This window comes from Mizuhopecten yessoensis, unplaced genomic scaffold (assembly GCF_002113885.1).
Source record: "Mizuhopecten yessoensis strain PY_sf001 unplaced genomic scaffold, ASM211388v2 scaffold10751, whole genome shotgun sequence".
Classification (NCBI taxonomy): domain Eukaryota; kingdom Metazoa; phylum Mollusca; class Bivalvia; order Pectinida; family Pectinidae; genus Mizuhopecten; species Mizuhopecten yessoensis.
Window position 1 is genome coordinate 633,277 of NW_018408703.1, and position 19,966 is coordinate 653,242.

Here is a 19,966-nt window from a genome sequence, read left to right on the forward strand (position 1 = left end):
TACTAATTTTTATGGCAAAAAATAACAAATAACTTGTGCTGTTTTTGTGTCAAAAAGTGTCAATATTAGCATTATTTTCACTGGAACGTGCTTTACGAAATGTGATTTGTTGTAATAGCCACCAACACAGCCGAAAGGCTAGACATAGTGGCAACGATAGCCCTGTCCCTGGAATAAAAAGAAGACCTACTAATACACAGTCCCAATTAGGGCTAACCGTTATCAAATCACTTCGATCTCGGCGAGATTGTGACATGACACCGAAAGCAGGTGCGTGCTTAATTTTAACGCTAGTGCGCAAGCGCAGGCTGATCGAGAGGGGCTCTCGATGACTTCGCGGTTCGGTGAACAAACACAAAAGCGACGTGCTATAGAATCTTGACTGGGGCAGAGTTGCCAATCCCCTCTATATACTGTCCCTGGGTGTGCACTTATTGATCTCCAATTTTTATTTGAGATCTTTGCTTTTATTTTGCTTTTATTTTGCTTCTTTAATTTATTTGAGTATTTTATTCCATCATGTTCCATTATACAGTATCGTAATTAACCATCTGTGATATATATGAAATATGTTCTTGCAAAATCTGATATGTTTTTATGTTTTATGCATGTGCTATCATCAAACTGTTTTATGACTATTTGAGTAGCTCAATGTATATAGTTTATGCTGCAAAATCCTACCTTTTCTACTAGCATGCCTTTTACCTTGTTATTTCTGTTTTTATACTTATGTTTGTCGTAAAAATAGCTCCACAGAGCTAATGTTCAATGTTATACCATATACGACACTAAATAAAGCTTCTTGTATCTTGTAAACCATATCGCTGACTTTGACTACACACTGAAGTCAATGGAGAACAATGTCCTATCCAGTGCAAATGTGACAGGTGAGCATGATTTTTTTATGTTTGCTATTTATAGCTACTCTACAAAACACTATAAGCAATGGAGGTGATACAATTTGTCATTTTCACATAAATTTAGACAACTGAATTATATATTTGTGTACACAATTGTACTTCATTGTATTTTTTATTTGATGATGTTGAAAGAATGACGCCTTTTTTGTTCATAATGTGTAAAAGAACTTTGTGTGTTTTTATTTCACTAAATTACCCATTTCAGTAATAAAATTATTACTAAATTACCCATTTCAGTAATAAAATTATTACTGAAATGGGTAACTGTTACCCGAATGCTGGTTTATTACCCATATGCGCCGTTGTGCCCAACCTGCTAATCTCCAATTATGCAGGGGGCTCACTGCATAACGCCTCTTTATATACATGAGGCGGATCACAGCAGGGGTCAAGTATAGCTCAATCGATAAGCACCATTTCCATCAACAGTTTAGACTGCCGGGAATCTGCTAAAAGTAGGTACTAATATCTTAATCCACAATCTCGATAAAAAGAAGCCCTTTATCTTTCCTTAGCGAGCATAACTTACTAGTTAAAGTTGACAATACTTCCTATTGTGAGTTTGATTTGCCTCTCCTGTATCACTTGAAATGTTAAATATTGTTACTGATCAAGAAATAAACGTGTCGCAACGACCATGACTGAGTGAACGATTTGTATTTTTTGTGTCGATGTGTAAACACCAAAACCTATTATTACGATGGACTGGGTGTTGTGTATACGTTCCATATCGATAGGCGAAACGTCTCGGGTCGAGTACATTGTAAAAAATACAATTTCGTCACATCGCTGTACAGGTAAAAAATACAAATCACTCACTCAGTCATAGCTTCGCAAAGGAACCAGTCGGCCTTGAATTGTTGCGACACGTTTAATATGTACATTGTTTGTGTAGAAAGTAAAACTTTGATATCACATATTTTTAAACTGATGAATCCTTTTTAAGTGATTTGATGATTTGTTTTATTTCTCAGTTATCAATGCCAGATTTAATAAAAAATAAAATTTAACTACAATTTACCACACAGCGACCAATAAATCCAACATGATTCCATTAAATGCAGAGGAAACTCAATCTTCATACTAGATACTTATTATCCCTTTCCCTTTTACTCAATTTAAGTTATCATTCCAATTAGTGCAAAACGTTTTATGGAGTGCTGCAAACAACGTAAGTATTCCTCCAACCACACACTCCAACATAGTTGAGCGTTCGCCCCTGTGAGGAAAGCTATGGGTTCTGTTTCCTGACCGAGACATACCAGAGTCTGTAAAATGGTAGTTTCTACTCCTACTTAACGCTCAGCATTTTAGGAGACCGGGTGGTGTGTCGTACTAAGCGTCTTTGGCAGTATGTTTCAGTGAGGTAGCACTATAAAGTTGGCATCAGTTTCGCGCTATCACAAGGAGACAAACACGAACTTTTCGCAGCCTCCCAAAAACACGCATACACTACATGCATGCATCTTGCACACTGGGGAGGCCGTCCTTAGCTGTTGATTGTAATAATAATAATAATATACAACATTTATATAGCGCCCTATGTAATTTGTAAAATTACTCTAAAGCGCTTTACAACATATGGATGATAGTAATGGTGATAATTGTGAAAACAAAGGCTTACAATCACTTTCATACATTAAAGCAAGCAATAATAATAATAATAATATTAAGCAAGCAATGTGCACATAATTGAACAAATAAAAGGATGGTATTTACATAACGTCTTTGCAAAGATTCTAAAATGCAGACGTGAAGAGTTTTGATGTCCCTCTTGAACTTGGCCAGGGTATTTGACTTTCTGATTGCAGATGGTAAGCTATTCCACAACGTAGCGGAAACCCTCCCAAAGCAACTGTTTCCGTAGGTCACAGTACGAGATTTTGGGACACACAATAAAGATTCTGACTACGACCGCAGTCAAGCTCCTGTATGTACTGAGGAACTGTTCCATTCAGTGCCTTGTATGTGTACACCAGAATTTTGTACTGCGACCTTTATCGTACAGGTAGCCAGTGCAACGAATAAAGCACAGGTGTGATGTGCTCTCTCTTTCGAGTACGAGTAACTAGCCGTGCTGCAGTGTTCTGGACCCGACTAGTTAGTTTGTCAGATATACCACAGAGCAGGGCGTTACCATAATCCAACCGAGAGGTAACAAGTGAATGCACCAAAATCTTGCATGCATCTGCAGTTAAAAACTGCCGAATACAGCCGATGTTCCTGATAAGGTAGTAACAGGATTTACCAATAGCGTTCACTTGTTTCTCCATGTTCAGTGAACTATCAAAGTATACCCCTAGGTTTTTAACAACTGGAATAGTCTCAATAGTTCTGGCACCGACCTTGAGCTGGAGAGCCATTGTTTGCTGACACTTTGGGGAAAAGACGATTAGTTCCGTCTTTCCTGATTAAGCTTAAGCATGTTGGCGTTCATCCAGATACTGATATCTATCAGACAAGCTTCCAGACTTTTTGAGACGGTATTCCAACTGTCCTGTGGTTTGATGACCATGTAGATGTGTGTGTCATCGGCATAGCAATAATAGCGAAGGCTATGGCGACGACAGATCTCTCCAATCGGTTTGGAGTACATACAATATTTTCGTAGTCCTAACACCGACCCTTGAGGAACCCCGCAATCTAGTACTTCGTCATGTGAGGTGGAATATCCGATGGCAACACACTGTCGTCGTTCACTCGGGTAAGACTGTATCCAGCATAGTGCGGTATCAGTCAGCCATATAAGTATTCCAGACGTTATAAAGTATGCCATGGTCGAAGACGTTAAACAATACTATCAATAGTTACATGAAAATGCAAATGGCATTAAAGACTGTCTTAAAATAAAGTAACAGTCGTAAGACAGTCATTAAACTTGAATTACTTTGACCTTTCATTAATAAGGCAAGACACTAAGCTAAGCTAAAAGGATCATATTCTTTCATTTTTCTCTGGTCAAATTACAGGTAGTTTTAATAACATACCCATTGTCTCTCTGGTCACAGGAAGTATCGGGACAACTGAACCTCGTCTTTCCTTGTCCTTAGTACAACTTTCTTGTCTGTTGAGCTGTCCTGTCTGAAAGAATGGGCTTGCCCCCTGGGTAGATGGTTTTGTCCAGAATGGCAGAATATTGACCGGTGTATGAGTAAGATATTTACTTGTGTCATGAAGAAAAATGTTTCAAAGAGCAAACTTAAATGAAGTCAACAAAAACAGCATGATCAAGTTGCCATACATTAAAAGTATTGAAAATGGCTCAGTAGATTAGTGGAATTCTTTTCTCCTTACATCTTTAAAAACTGATTATATTACCTGTCAGATGGCAATGGCCACAAGCTGTTTTTGCATTCTGTTGAACCCTGTTCTGTTCTTTTGCGTTTCATGGAACGTCGCAAACTATAAACAAGATTCGTGCTCTGGTCTTTGTTGTGGTCTGGGTACTCGAGTCAAATGTACTTATGCATTAGTCTAGGGCCTTCAGCTCATCAACAATTACCTGGTTGTAAATATTCAGTCTAAAGGTATGTCCTCATAATATATATTTGACCAAGAGGACACTTGTCAAAATCCCCTGCTATTTATAGCCAAGTCGGGATTACTTTACAATTGTTAATAGTAAAGAGCACTACAGGTCATATTGTTCCCTTTAATTCTAATCAATAATCATTTCAATCAAATGTATAAATATCAATGTGTATACACAATGTGAACATACTATGCTAGTATGATTAGTATACCATTGTATAATAGTTTATGGAAGAGGACGTTTCTAAGTTGTTTAACTTGTGTCCAATTTCACTTGAATTTTCAAATAAAATATGTTTAAACTAAATAGTATTTTTTTATATTAATAAGATAAAGCATTTATTAACGAATAATCTCTGTACAAATTAGATATACATAGAAGATGTAAAATGTATTAGACAATTTCTTGCTAACTAAGCTGCATCATTGATGCAAGTATCGATGTAGCACCTATTGTTTCCCTGAAATAGGATTTTGTTTTTCGTATGGTGTATGAATACTTAGGAAGTCACGGAAGAATAAAATGCCGAGACATACCAGAGTCTGTAAAAATGGTAGTTTCTACTCCTGCTTAACGCTCAGCAATTAAGGAGTGGGACGACATGTATAATGTGACCGGGTGGGGCATTTCAAGGTGCTGAAGATGGTCACACATGCCTAAATATTGTTGCATGCCTGTCACTGACATAACGAAATTTTGCGCTCCCCTGATTTTCAGAATTTTCATTTTTGGTAAAAATACAAGGGATGAAAAAAAAACTAGCATCCATGTTTAGATATACACAATTCACCGACATGGACAGACAGTCTGCACACGTGTCAGGATCCCACGGAATGTGATGAAAGAATTGTACCTGCTGCCCCCAATTGCATGATCGTAAGAGGCGACTAAATTGGGGACCTTATCTCTTCTCTCCTTTCTTCTTCCTAATGTCTCCGTTGACAATGCCTCACTTTTGGCCATTTGTTGAGCGTTCGCCCCTGTGAGGAAGGCTTTGGGTTCTGTCCCCTGGCCGAGACATACCAAAGTCTTTAAAAATGGTAGTTTCTACTCCTGCAAATTATAAGTGGGACGACTGTTTCGCCCGGTGTCATTATAATGTGACCGGGTGGGGCGTCCTGCTGGGTGTCTTCGGCAGTATGTTTCAGTGAGGTAGCACTATAAAGTCGGCATCAGTTCCGCGCTATCATAAGGAGACAAACACGAACATATCGCAGCCTCCAAAAATACACACACATTACACTACACGTATGCATCTTGCACACAGGGGAGGCCGTCCTTAAATGACCTTAGCTGTTAATAGGACGTTAAACAAAATCAAACAAACAAATTATAGAGAGCAGTTTAGTAACTACAGGCTATTGTACATTATAGAGAGCATGTACACCCACCTATAGGCTATTGTACATTATAGAGAGCAGTTTAGTACCTACAGGCTATTGTACATTATAGAGAGCATGAACACCCACCTATAGGCTATTTATTGTACATTATAGAGAGCAGTTTAGTACCTATAGGCTATTGTACATTATAGAGAGCAGTTTAGTACCTTTAGACTATTGTACATTATAGAGAGCATGTACACCCACCTTTAGGCTATTGTACATTATAGAGAGCAGTTTAGTACCTAGAGGCTATTGTACATTATAGAGAGCATGAACACCCACCTATAGGCTATTTATTGTGCATTATAGAGAGCAGTTTAGTACCTACAGGCTATTGTACATTATTGAGAGCAGTTTAGTACCTACAGGCTATTGTACATTATAGAGAGCATGTACACCCACCTATAGGCTATTGTACATTATAGAGAGAAGTTTAGTACCTGTATTATTGTTTCTCCTTACTTCTATTTTTGTAGTTAAACTTTATTACATAAAGATAGGGTCAGACCTTAATGAAAGACAGAATTACTGTAGCATTTGTCACTTTCCTGTATTACTTATCCCCCTTATTTATTTATGCGTAAATACGATATAATTGAAAACTTGATTTCAATGTTTCTACTCCTGCTTAACGCTCAGCAAATTAGGAGTGGGACGACTGGTTGGCCCGTTGTCAGTATAATGTGACCGGGTGGGGCGTCCTGCTGGGTGTCTTCGGCAGTATGTCTCAGTGAGGTAGCACTATAAAGTCGGCATCAGTTCCGCGCTATCACAAGGAGACAAACACGAACATATCGCAGCCTCCCAAAATACACACACATACACTACACGCATGCATATTGCACACAGGGGAGGCCGTCCTTAAATGACCTTAGCTGTTAATAGGACGTTAAACAAAATCAAACAAACAAACAAACAAATCAATACTGATAAAGGTTCAACATAACACTGATCAATGGCATGTTAAATTTTTTTTTGGTTTATATTCTTTTATTTTTCTCTCATGAAAAATACATTTGTCTCTCTCCCTATTTCCTTCTATCTATTTTCATCTTTCTCATTGACCTGTTCTCTATCTCTCTATTTTTCTAGAGATTTCTTTACCGACAAAGTATTTGTATTACTACAATCAGTGACCCTGATAACAGCCTAAAATGTATGACAATAGAGTACCAAGATAAATATATAGTATAACAGAATAATCTTTTAATGTCAGAAAATCTAACAATTGCTTCTGTTAATTGCCAGGGCCTTGGAGATTTTAAGAAAGGAAAGGATGTCTTTGCATACATTAGAGAGAGAAAAATATAATATATACCTTCTACAAGATACTCGCTTCACATCAGAGCTAGAAAATAGAATAAGACCAGAATGGGGATATGACTGTAAATTTAGATTTCTATCAATGCTGACTGCTGATAAATATGGTAAGGTTGGTCAAAGAAGGGAAGCGATTGCTCGAATTTGCATACAGAGGATTCTGATTGGTTTCAATTTAGAATTGCTCAATTTCACCGAAATTTATTATGTACATTGTAGGTGTACTATGGCAATGCGATCCTTTTCTGATGCATCTTTGCGACTATGGGGGCAGTTTTGGGGACATCTGTAATGGTCTCCCATTACAATTAGTACTTGTATTTAACGTTGCGTTACTGATAATAAAATACACCTAAATCCATAGTTTTACATATTTTAAAATATTAACATTCAGGAGTATTTCATATGACATTTCTCTCCGTATTGAACCACACCAGTAGATCGTGTATGTATTTAAATAAAAATCCTAAGTACACCAACATACTCCGTCTCCGCCAAACAATATACATACACCCATTTACCACCTACATGGAGGCACATCATTGAATGGCCTTAGCTGTTAATATGACGTTAAACAAATGAAAACTAACCCAAACCAACCAAACAGACAAACCGGGTGCACGTTAGGCGCCTCTTACGACCATGTAGTGGGACCAGGTTTTTATGTCCTTCAACCTAGAAGGTTCTCTTTTTACAGTATGCCATAAATGTTATTAAAAGTTATACATAAAAAACATTATATTTAATATTGCGGTACCGATATAGGAAAAAAAATATTTCTTTAATAATACACCTAAATCCATAGTTTTACATATTTTAGAATATTAACATTCAGCAGTATTTCACTTGTATGACATTTCTCTCCGTATTGAACCACACCAGGAGATCGTGTATGTATTAAAAAAAAATACTAAGTACACCAACAGACCATTTTATCTGATTTTATCTTCGCTATTCACATGTTTGTTAAAAAAGTAAAATAAATAAATAAATCACCATGGCCCTAAATGACCACAGCCGTCGATGGGCCGTTCAACATAAACAAACAAACAAACAAACACCAACAGACCCTGTCTCCGGCAGGCAATGTACATACACCACCTACATAAATGGTCTTCGCTGTTAATATGCCGTTTAACAAATGAAAACTAAACATCACCAACCGAAAATAGACTGACCATAGGGGCGGATGCACGTTATGCAGTGGGACAAGCTCTTTGGTGTCCTTCAACCTAGAAGGTACTCTTTCGATATTTGTATTCATTATGTAATCAATCGTGTATTTTGCATTTCTTGTTATAAAAAGACTAGAAGTATTTTTTTTCTTGTCAGTTATTTTTTTCGGATATGATGAAGTGGTCAATTCCACGTGAACTACTTTAAGTAGATTTCAGATCAAGTGGCTACGGCACATTGTACACTGTTCTACAACCATGCCATGTCATTGCTGGCTTTTGTTGTGTAGACACATATTTGTTAATGGACAAAACTGTTCTCTTTTCAAACCAAATCCAAATGCCACATAGTCCTCTTCGCCATGTAAATTGCCAATTTTAGTGCTAATACTACTGAAAATATCTCCATTAGGCATTAATAGTTTTCCTTTGCACTCCTGCAGGTGGGGGATTGGGAAAAGAATACACCTTCTGTTACCCGCTGCATGTATGGTAGAAGACGACTAATGAACAACCCCCTGCAGAATTGGGGATTTGCTTTGGTGTCCTCTAATTGGGGACACAAAGGCGACCAAAATAAATCGGCTGCACTCATTGCAATATTTGGAATATATCTTTTTTTCTACTTCCAATTTCCTTTTATTTCCTAGCGTCTTGCTAGGCAACAACTCACTTATGGTCTTAATGTTGAGAGTTTGCCCAGGTGAGGAAGGCAATGGGCTCTGTCCCCAGGCCGGGACATACCAAAGTCTGGTTCAACCGTTGTCAGTATAATGTGGCCGGGCGGACCAAAATAAATCGGCTGCACTCATTGCAATATTTGGAATATATCTTTTTTTCTACTTCCAATTTCCTTTTATTTCCTAGCGTCTTGCTAGGCAACAACTCACTTATGGTCTTAATGTTGAGAGTTTGCCCAGGTGAGGAAGGCAATGGGCTCTGTCCCCAGGCCGGGACATACCAAAGTCTGGTTCAACCGTTGTCAGTATAATGTGGCCGGGCGGACCAAAATAAATCGGCTGCACTCATTGCAATATTTGGAATATATCTTTTTTTCTACTTCCAATTTCCTTTTATTTCCTAGCGTCTTGCTAGGCAACAACTCACTTATGGTCTTAATGTTGAGAGTTTGCCCAGGTGAGGAAGGCAATGGGCTCTGTCCCCAGGCCGGGACATACCAAAGTCTGGTTCAACCGTTGTCAGTATAATGTGGCCGGGCGGAATGCTGTACTGGGTGCCTTCGGCATGGTATTTCGGATCTGATGCCGACTTTATAGTGCTATCTCACCGAAATACCATGCCGAAGCCTATCACAAGGAGTCAAGCACGCATACACTACACACATGGAGGCACGTCCTTATATGACATTAGTCGTTAATAGGACGTTCAACAAAATTTAACCAAATGTCCTTTGTACACTGAAGTGTCAGGCGGCAACCGTTTGGGCAACACCAGCCTGAATCATTTTAACTGCTTCGGGTTGTTTAGTATTTAAAGTTTCATTTTGAAGAAAAAATACTTTTTATATTTTATTTTTATGAACGCATATTTGTTATTCAACAATGTTACTTGCATGTATTATATTCTCTGTTTCTCTTGTTCAGGCTTACTGGCCCCTCGACACATGAACGTCTGTGACCTATTTCCATTGATCAAAAGAGCATTCGACAAGCAGATATTTTCTGGAAGCTGTTTAATTTTATCAAATAAAGTTATTACGCGAGATTTGCAGGATATGCATATACTGCATTAATTTCAAACCCGTACACAATAACACTAAACGCCACGTCGGTGTCGTTGTGTTGGACAGAACACTTATTGTTACAGGATACCGTAATGAAGCTATACATTTCACCGTCAGCATCAGGAAAACTCACTGATCCAACATTGGACAAGTCCGTCCCGTAAACGGTGCGGAGCTGTAGACCGGACTGGTTAATGGTCTGGATACTGACCACAATGTAGTTATCGTACACAAAGGATGTAGGAGTCGAGACCAGCACGGGTTCATTGGAGAACTGGTTAATTGATGGCACCAATGTCATTTCAACTGTTCTCTCATAAATTGATAGTAGCACGAGCACAGGGTGATCACTAGAAATGGCGTAAGGTTGAGTCGAGTTCGTGTTTATATCTACGTGGGTAGATACTGAGTAAGTTTTGTTCGAGGTATCAGAGATGACAACGACATTCGTATTGCTTACGGATGAGATTATCCTGATGATACAACTGATGCTTCTAGTAATAGGTGGTACCATAAACCTGGTACCCCACTTTGACACAGGAGGTAGGTACTCCACAAGATGATTACAACCTCCGTATCCGTATGAACAAAGATTACCAGACACTACCACTACAGGCTTATCACTTAAAATATGCGTACCTGTCAGGTCTTGATTTAATGTGTTTGTTTCAATATAGAACGTGTCCAGTTTATCCAGAACGACGGTGATTTTGTCTCCCTCCCTGTGAAACTGACCGGGAACAGAAATACCAGAAGTACTGAGTGTAATATTGACCACTGTATTGTCGTACGGCGCTCCTACAGCAAACGAAGTTCCATACGTCTCAAAGAGCGCATAATTTGGTCTGGCTGTTCCAACGATATAATTGACACCAAGACTTTCTACTGGTAAAGCAAGGTATCCACCCGAGGCTGATGAGAAATATAGGTTGAACGCAGTGACGGACACTGGTGAGTCAGATGTTAGAATGACCCCTTTGCTCGCCCTCCCATTTTCTCTCATTGTCATGTTTGCATCAATGGCAATATGTTTGGCTAGGCCAGAGACATGATATGATGTTGAATTATATTGTGTGATAACCTGGATATTAGCATTTGTTGCAGTTGATGTTACAAATGCTTTTAGTTTTATTACAGAGTAGTCATACAACGTATTTTCGATAAACATCAAGAAAAACTCCTTTCCTTTGAAATCTGCAAAACAAACCATCAATATTATTTATTTATTTCTATCCTATGATGATATATAAGGCGGTCGATACATTTTTCAATCTTTCTTTCTGATTTCATGTTTCTCATCACACTCATCCCCAAATATACACAGTACACAGACACCTACATCCACACACCTAATTATTCAACACGTAAATACACATCCTGCACACACATACGGAATAACAAACTCTGCACAGACATCTACCTATTCCAACCTAAATACATATATAAATCTCCCGCAGACACGTTCGCCCACACCTAACTTCAAAATCCAACGCACACATACGCTGCCACCACCACCACTATCAAACACCGTACTATACACTTACATAGCTACTCCAAAAACATAAACTACAAGGATACACAACAAAAAATGTCGCACACACTATGAAGAATTCGTACAGTTATCTGATATATTCTGACGACTAACCTCATTTCATTTATATATATCTTTTATTATTGAATTCATTCTTCGATCAATATTTCATGTTTTAGATCAATATAACATTTTAACCTTTTTCCCCCCGAGACGAAAGTTCAGAAAGAAGTCAGAGTGTAAACAATGTTGTAAAATACGATGCTGTCATATGTTATATGCTGCGCAGAATGATAGAAGTAAGTTAGTGTGTATTTACCGTGATGTATTGGCGCCTGTGTCGTAGATGATATAGTAGATGGTGCATGCGATGTTGTAACATTGCCTGGAGATATAACAGAAAGCAAAGCTATCTTTCAAAGTTTGAATTCTACTGGAAAAAAAACCCGTTACTCTCAAAGCCGACTTTGCCTCCATCACACAATAACACATATATTACACAATTAGAGGTAAACCTTAGTTGTTAATAGGTCGTCTAACAGAACAAGAGGCCCAATGGGCCTGCATCGCTCACCTGTTATTAATATCACACGTGTACCCTTTAAAGTAGGCAAAAATAAAGTTACAGACAAAATATCAGTATGTATGACTATAAGTCATTCAAAAGAACCTATCTAAAGATTTAAACACATTTGACCCAAGTGACTTTGAAAGTCGAACAATGCCATACGGTTATTCAGAAGAAGTCATTTGAAGATTTTCAACATATTTGACTACTGTGACCTGGAATAAAAGCTTTGTTCATTCATTTGAACAAACTTGGTACATTTTAGCCCTTCATTCAGGCATGCTACCTGCCAAATATCATAACCCTAGACCTTTTGTTTATTGAGATTAGGTCATTTAAAGGTTATACACATTTGACAAAATGTGACCTTGAAAGTGGGTCAAGGTAACTCAAATGAAACGAGAGGCCCATGGGCCTTGACGGTCACCTGAGTTATGTAAAACTGATGTTATTGATGAAAAAGAAGTCATTTTGTAACAAAGGTAACTTGAACTACATGTAATGCAAAATTAAGTTTGAATGATTTCCAGTAGAAAATGAACAAAATATACCCAAAAGTTGCATTTTCCTATATTAACTGTACTAAATGTCAACCCCTCACAAAGGGGCAAGCGTTAAGATCGAGGGTCATCTAATTCATAATTTTGATAAAGTACCTCAAGGCCCTTCCACCTATAAAGAGTATTGGTTTCCAACATATCTGGGTCTAGAGAAGAAGATTTTTAAAAGTTAAGCCAATTTGACCACTTTTAGCCTAGCCCTTTTGGGGGCGGGCCCGGGCCCGGGCCCAAACAAGTTTGAATAATTTCCAATTGAAAATGAACCAAACATACCCAAAAGTATCATTTTCCTATATCAATTATAGTTAACCTCGCCCCCTCCCCATGGAGTCTTGGGGTCATGAAATTCAAAATTTTGATAAAGCACCCCAATTCAAGACCCTTTCATCTATGACGAGTATTGGTTTCCAGCCTATCTCAGTCTTGGAGAAGATTACTGTTGATATCTCTTGCTATATGACCCCATTTGGGCTCCGCCCCTGAGCCCCTGTAGATGAGACAGGATTAAAATGTACTGTCATCTAATGGTTATAATGTCAATCAAGTTTGAATAATTTCCAGTAGAAAATGAACAAAATATACCCAGACGTTGCATTTTCCTATATAAAATATAGTTAATTGCACCACCTCCCCAGGAGCAAACGTGAAGGCCGAGGGTTATGAAATTCAAATTACCCAAAAGTATAATTTTCCTATATAAACTATAGTTAACCTCGCCTCCTCCCCATGGAGTCTGGGGGTCATGAAATTCAAAATTTTGATAAAGCACCCCAAGACCCTTTCATCTATGAAGAGTTTTGGTTTCCAGCATATCTTGGTCTGGAGAAGAAGATTTTTAAATTTTAAGCCAATTTGACATCGGATCAGCAGTTTCTGAAAAGAAGTCGAAAATGTGCACAACGCACGACGGTCGACGACGGACAACAGGCGACTAAATAGGTCACTTGATTCTTTGTCTCAGGTGACAGAAAAAATGATAGCTTTTCCAGGCGTGTTAATGGACAAATATTAAGATGCTGGGCCTTGTTGTTATCCAGGAGAAGTCTTTTAAAGATTTTAACATATCTGACCCATGTGACCTTGAAAACGGGCGAAGGTCATTCATTTGAACAAACTTGGTAGTCCTTCATCCCAATATGCTACTGGCCAAATACCATCACCCTAGGCCTCTTCGTTATTCAGAAGAAGTTGTTTAAAGTAAACAAATTGACGCCGGACGCCCTTGGGGCTAGTTGAGTTAATAAAACAAAAACGAAACCAAGGCATGTCCCGGCCACAACAAGTTTTTGACACTTAATGAGTTGATCATATATTTAAGTTACAATCATTATAGGAACTTGTTTAGGCATGTCATTTTTAATTTGATATCACAAAATCTCTTCGTTCGTTCAGGTATACAAATCATATTAACTCTATTTAAAACCAACATCATTCCTGAAAACTAATAAATGTAAGTATTAGGTGTTTACGTTGATATATTGGCATATGTGTTGTCGATGGCTCTGTTGTCAGCACAGGCGATGTTGAAGGATGACCTGGTAAAATATAGAAAGACAGAAGATAGCCTTTATCGATTATAATTATAATAAATAAGTAATATATTATTTCATATATAGAAAAAAGTAAAATGTTTCGAAGGAGATACAGTAGGAATAGAGTGTGCACGCTTAAGATGCTGAAGCTTCCATTCCCGTTTGCTGTTCTTCACAATTATCTGTGTTTGTAATGTTCAATCAGTATTATCAAATGGATAGATTTCCTTAGAATAGGAAGTGAACAAATGAATTTCATCAAGCTCACCGAAGCAAAATCTTTTAACTCTCAATTAGAATAATCTATAAGGCATAATTCATATTTCTAAACTTGTTTTACTTTTACTTTTTTACTTTTTTTGCACTTGTCTTTTATGACAATATACTGTATACCGGGAAATTTTCGCTGCAGTTTAATTTTCGTCCTCTTTTATCATGAGGGCGAATGTATCATTACAGCAAAACAGTTGTTAACAACATCATATACATAGTACTTAATTATGAAAGGCAAACTTAACGAAGTTTGACTGGGCGAAATTTCCCGGTATACAGTGATATCTACACGAGAAGGTTTTGCTTATTTTACATTTGGTGTTACAAAGGTCATCCATGCAGCAAAAGAAGCAGTTGTCTCGTCTTGTAGATCTTCTACCGATCTCCACCGGGTTATATATAAGATGAGAATTGCATTGGGTATCCTAAAAAAATAGTTTAACTGTGATATAACTTTAAATCTTTGGTAACCAAAGCAACACTTCCTCAAACTGTGCAATTCATCTGATGTAATTCAAATGTCAAAGTGAATATAAAATATGGAACATTACAGTTTTTAGTTCACCTGGCGCGAAGTTGGCATTAAGGAAATGTACACGGAATGGAATTTGTCCTTCTTAATTTTGTCAAACAAATCTTGTTCATTATGAAGGAAAGGATTTGTCTTTATAAACAGTACATTAGATATGTGAACAGATACTGACCGTTTCTTTTATTTGAACGCAAATAACTTTAATGTCAGTTAGTGATAAAGCACAATATAGTACCGAGCGAACACAACCATCACTGAACAAAACTATGATCGAGGTAGAAAAGACTCTTAGGAATACAGCACATCTTGACAATGCACCAATCCGCCCACAGGACGGGACAGGATCAGATAGGAACAAGATGTAACAACACTCTGTAGCATATCTTCAAGGACCTGTGTATTACATTTTGCTACCAAAACATTCACTCGTTGTCATTATAATGTGACTGGGCGGAATGCTGTGCTGGGTGCCTTCGCCACCATTGTATTTCACTTAGATAGCACTAAAAAGTCGGCATCAGATCCGCGCAATCACAATTTAGAGAGGCAAAAACACCAACAAAACCTGCATCCGGCACACAAACAGACATGCACGCATACACAATACACATGGAGGCACGTCCCTATATGACCTTAGCTGTTAAAAGGACGGTTTAACAAATTAAAACCAAACCGGCGATACATATTGCCGAACGGATATATGTCTTACGAATACGAATATATATTTGAAGAGCGCAAATTACAAACGTGTACATAATCAGTGCTTTTGAAAAAGTAGAAATGCTGATTTTCGAGAAACGCATCTTCCCGACTGAATCTAAAGGTGTTACTGCATTAAGTGTATAGCTATTCTCAACCCGCTACCTATAAAAAACAAACCACGATAAGGTTATATTACTGTTCTGTAAATCAAACCCAATATATAATCTATAAAAGGAAGTATGTTGTGAAATAAGCACAGTACTTACAGTATTCCGTACACAGCTGGTTTTGTAGAATACATCGCCGAACTCGAATATTTCTTCAACATGACAAATCTAAAGATAAAAGATAGCGGTGTGAAACTGCAACTTAGGGAGCAAGCTGTTTAAACAAAAGTGTACCCTTGTATAAACCAACACAATATGTTGGATTTGGGAAAGTATGCCGTCTGGTGTGTTTTTGTGAAAAGTTCGTTATGTGATCAACAATTGCTTTCAGTTTTGTATTCAAAATAACCCGTTGTCAGTATAATGTGACTTCGGCATAGTATTTCAGTGAGATGGCACTTTAAAGTCGGCATCAGATCCGCACTATCACAAGGGGGCAATTACACAAACACATCCTGCCTCCAGCACACATATACACTTGGTAGAATACACAACACTCATGGAAGCACGTCCTTAAATGACATTGGCTGTTAATAAGACGTTAAAGAGAAATAAACCTTTTTCAAAATAGTGTGTATAATTCTCATATGTTTGTTACTTCGAAATCAACAATTTAAGTGACCAATGGCTCTCATTTCTAAGACTTCAACTTGATTTATTACTTACCGAAACGAATTCACAGAAATATTATATCTTACCTCACCCCGAAGACACACACTAATGACGTCACAGTCAGCAGGGTCACGTGATTGTGGACAATTGAGACAGACTGGTCCTCTTTGTTGCGGAAATCCTAAATTTAAATGGACGAGAAAAGAAAATTAATAAAGATAGACAATGAAAGTTATTGTTACGCTCGTTCGTGTCCCTGCAGGTAGGGCGTAAGAATGGTACCTGCTGCCCCATTGCATGATCTTAAGAGGCGACTAAACTTGGGATCTTTATCTCTTCTCTTCTCTTTCTAAACAACTTTCTTCTTCCTAATGTCTCCCTTGAGAATGCCTCACTTTTGGCCTTTAGTTGAGCGTTCGCCCCTGTGAGGAAGGCTTTGGGTTCTGTGTTTGACCTTTTGTTTCTACGCAAAAATATTTTCTTATTAAACGAGGTCGTCCTTTGCTGATACCATAAGATAAAATAAACTTCCAAATTTTAATAAAGTAGCAAATAGCACAAAGGGTTTGTACACATATATATAACTTTCCATACACTCGTTATTCACAAACGTGCAGGTCCACTTATGCATCTGTATTTAGAATAAGAATCTTAATAATTTGAACTTGTTTCGAAATAAGAGACTTATTCCGAATCTTGAACTTTGTTTGCTTGGATTCTTAGTTGAAATAATGCCCATTAAATGCTCCACATCCAAAGATCCATTAATTTGTCACCAAACCTCACCAAATGACTAGAAGAATCCATATTCTTTCTTGTCTACTTATTGGCAACAAAAAGGTTTAACTATGGCTCACACGCAGAGAAAACCCGGCCTTTTATACCCTTGCTTTACTTGTTAAAATCACACACGAAGTATCTTTAACTTTCCCGTACTCTCTACCAAACGTCACTTCCGGTTAACGAAGTTTAGCTAAATAAACATGGCCGCCGACATGTAAGACGTGTTTTGCCGAAAGAATACACTGATATAGGAGAAATACTCAATTTACCGCCAAATCCAAACGGAATTTCGACGATTACGGCTTATAATTAGCGATGTTATTGGCTACGTTACATTTAGCTAATGTCATGTTTGTGAAGGCGGTATCAACTGAAAATAGTGCCTCCAAAATTATTCAATATTGTGATATGGTCACAGTAGCATAACATCACAATCGAAACATTATCAGACAGCCAGAGATAGCCGAAGAAATATCCCAAGAAGGAAAGACCAGGTAAAAAGGAAAGCTTGAAGTGCCCTTGTATTCGCAGGAGCGGAACTTTAATATATGGTTTTAAATATGCAGCAACGTTGATTATCTTCCGCACTTAATTATAAATTATCAATTATCAATTGAAGAGTATGATCTACTCGTCATAACACAGTATGTCCGCTATCTAACATTACCTCGGAACTTTAGTTTGCGCTACTGTCCATATATCATTTTGTACCACCGGATTGTCTGCTGGCCAAAGTATGAGCCACCTTCCCTACAACGTTGAACAACAGTTCGGTTCCTGGTCAAGCCAGGGTATGTCCCACCGACAATACAACGCATGGATGCAGCATTTAATAGGATACTTAGCTGAGTAAACAAAGGAAAACCAAAGATCTAAGTGATCTACCAATGTGTACCATAGTGAGACCTACCGTTCATACCACAGCCGGCGGCGTTACACAGGTCACTGTGACAGCATTCTGTACATACATCACGCTGGTGTGTTCCAATTATGTCTGTCCGAAGGATGATAGCGGAGCTATTATGAATAGCATTCAGCGAGCACCTCTTGGATAATAATTGAGAAAGTTGAAAATGATTTAAATTAGAGTTTGAAGATGTACGAATTGCAAACTGGTATGATTTACTCCGAACAAGGTACATGTACGACAATAGGATTTCATATTTATAAAACACAAACGTGATGATAGGAAGTTAACTTTCAGTTCATATACAGCTTCAGTGGTAGAAAGCGAAGCGAAGAACTTTCACAGATTAGAACAAAGTGCCCATTTCAAACTATACCTTAAGCATTATCTTCGACGTTTACAAACTATATTAGTTAAGTAGTAAATTCAATACAACTTTACAGTGTAAAATAATAGAAATGATCAGTTGCTTATCTTAAAGTGTAAAAATAAAAATAAAACATTAGTATAGTTACCAGTGCAGACATGCAACCAACGTTAAACAAAGTTTCCCCGTTCTTGTTTCGGTAAGACTCAGTCACACATGCCTGGACATAAAACACATTTCCTTAAAACATTTCTTGTCCATTTCTATGTTCTTAGGATTTAAACAATGATATTTCGTTCTTATATTATAAGGTATCTTTCTGCATTGCTCTCAAAATTGGAACACTGACAAGACCCGCAAAGTATTAGGATCTTCCAATTCAATGAGTACACTACAGAATGGCCTCTTAATAAACTACTCATCAGTGTATAAGAATCGGGGTTTTTCAGTATTCTTAAATTGGAGAAATACACAAGACAGCAATAAATCTTGCAATTTCAGACAATTGTATTGTACTTAATGTATAATGCTGATTTGTATGCCCTTCTATCTACTATATCTTTACAAGTGTAGCTTTATTCTGTAGAAATATTTTTTCTATGTGTTGTAAAGCGCCTAAGAGAAATATTACAATCTGTTGCGTCCAATTAATTTCAATTATATTTCCAGCTACTAAAGGGAATGGAATATAATGAATCTGTCTCGAAAATAAATATATAACAAAATCTGCTCACATCTCCTTCGGGGCAATGTTCGATGCCAGAACAGTGACGTGGTTGTATGACGTCATTACAACTCAAGCATCGTATGGCGGTTGTAACTGTCAAAAACGAAGGTTAAAAATTATATTTTGGTTTCAATGGGTGCAAATCCTTTACAACGAATTAGATTAGAAAAACAATAACAAAAATTAATAATGGAAATCCAGAAACAAATTAATAGTTGCGCTACTTACATTGTAGGCTCAGGAGGAAGACCAGAAAAGCAACGAGAAATGTGTAGGTACCTGATGAAGTATAGTCCATGATGTCATTCAGAACACGACAACGAAAATGTCCTGAGGCTCTCTAAACCTTCCCTAAAGAGTTGGAAAGTTTATCTGATAAGATAAGCTATTTTTTTTTGTAATTGTCTCTCGAAGTTGTAAACTTGCAAGATTGCCATATATTCGTTGAACTACGAAGCTTAGTATTTAGGTAGCAACATCTTCATGATAACTTCGTTGTGCATTATGTTTACTCTAACAAGTGCACAGTAAAATAAAAAATAAAATGATATTGATACATCAGACAATAATTTACTAGTGAGTTGTGGACTTTAATAAATTAGATAGTACATGGTCAAACGTTAGACATA

The 19,966-nt window shown here is 37.5% G+C and overlaps 1 protein-coding gene across 1 annotated transcript; it reads right to left on the reverse strand.

Annotated features, from left to right (window-relative positions):
- Positions 1-10,047: 10,047 nt before the first annotated feature.
- On the reverse strand, positions 10,048-19,674 carry LOC110462114 (IgGFc-binding protein-like). Its single transcript, XM_021515949.1, has 10 exons — positions 19,566-19,674; positions 19,345-19,430; positions 18,759-18,830; positions 18,247-18,382; positions 16,640-16,734; positions 16,041-16,109; positions 14,854-14,965; positions 14,205-14,270; positions 11,927-11,992; positions 10,048-11,270 (listed from the first exon to the last, which is right to left on the reverse strand). The coding sequence occupies exons 1-10, from the start codon at positions 19,633-19,635 to the stop codon at positions 10,048-10,050; spliced, it is 1,995 nt and encodes a 664-aa protein (XP_021371624.1). The 5' UTR covers positions 19,636-19,674.
- Between the last annotated feature and the right edge of the window lie 292 nt (positions 19,675-19,966).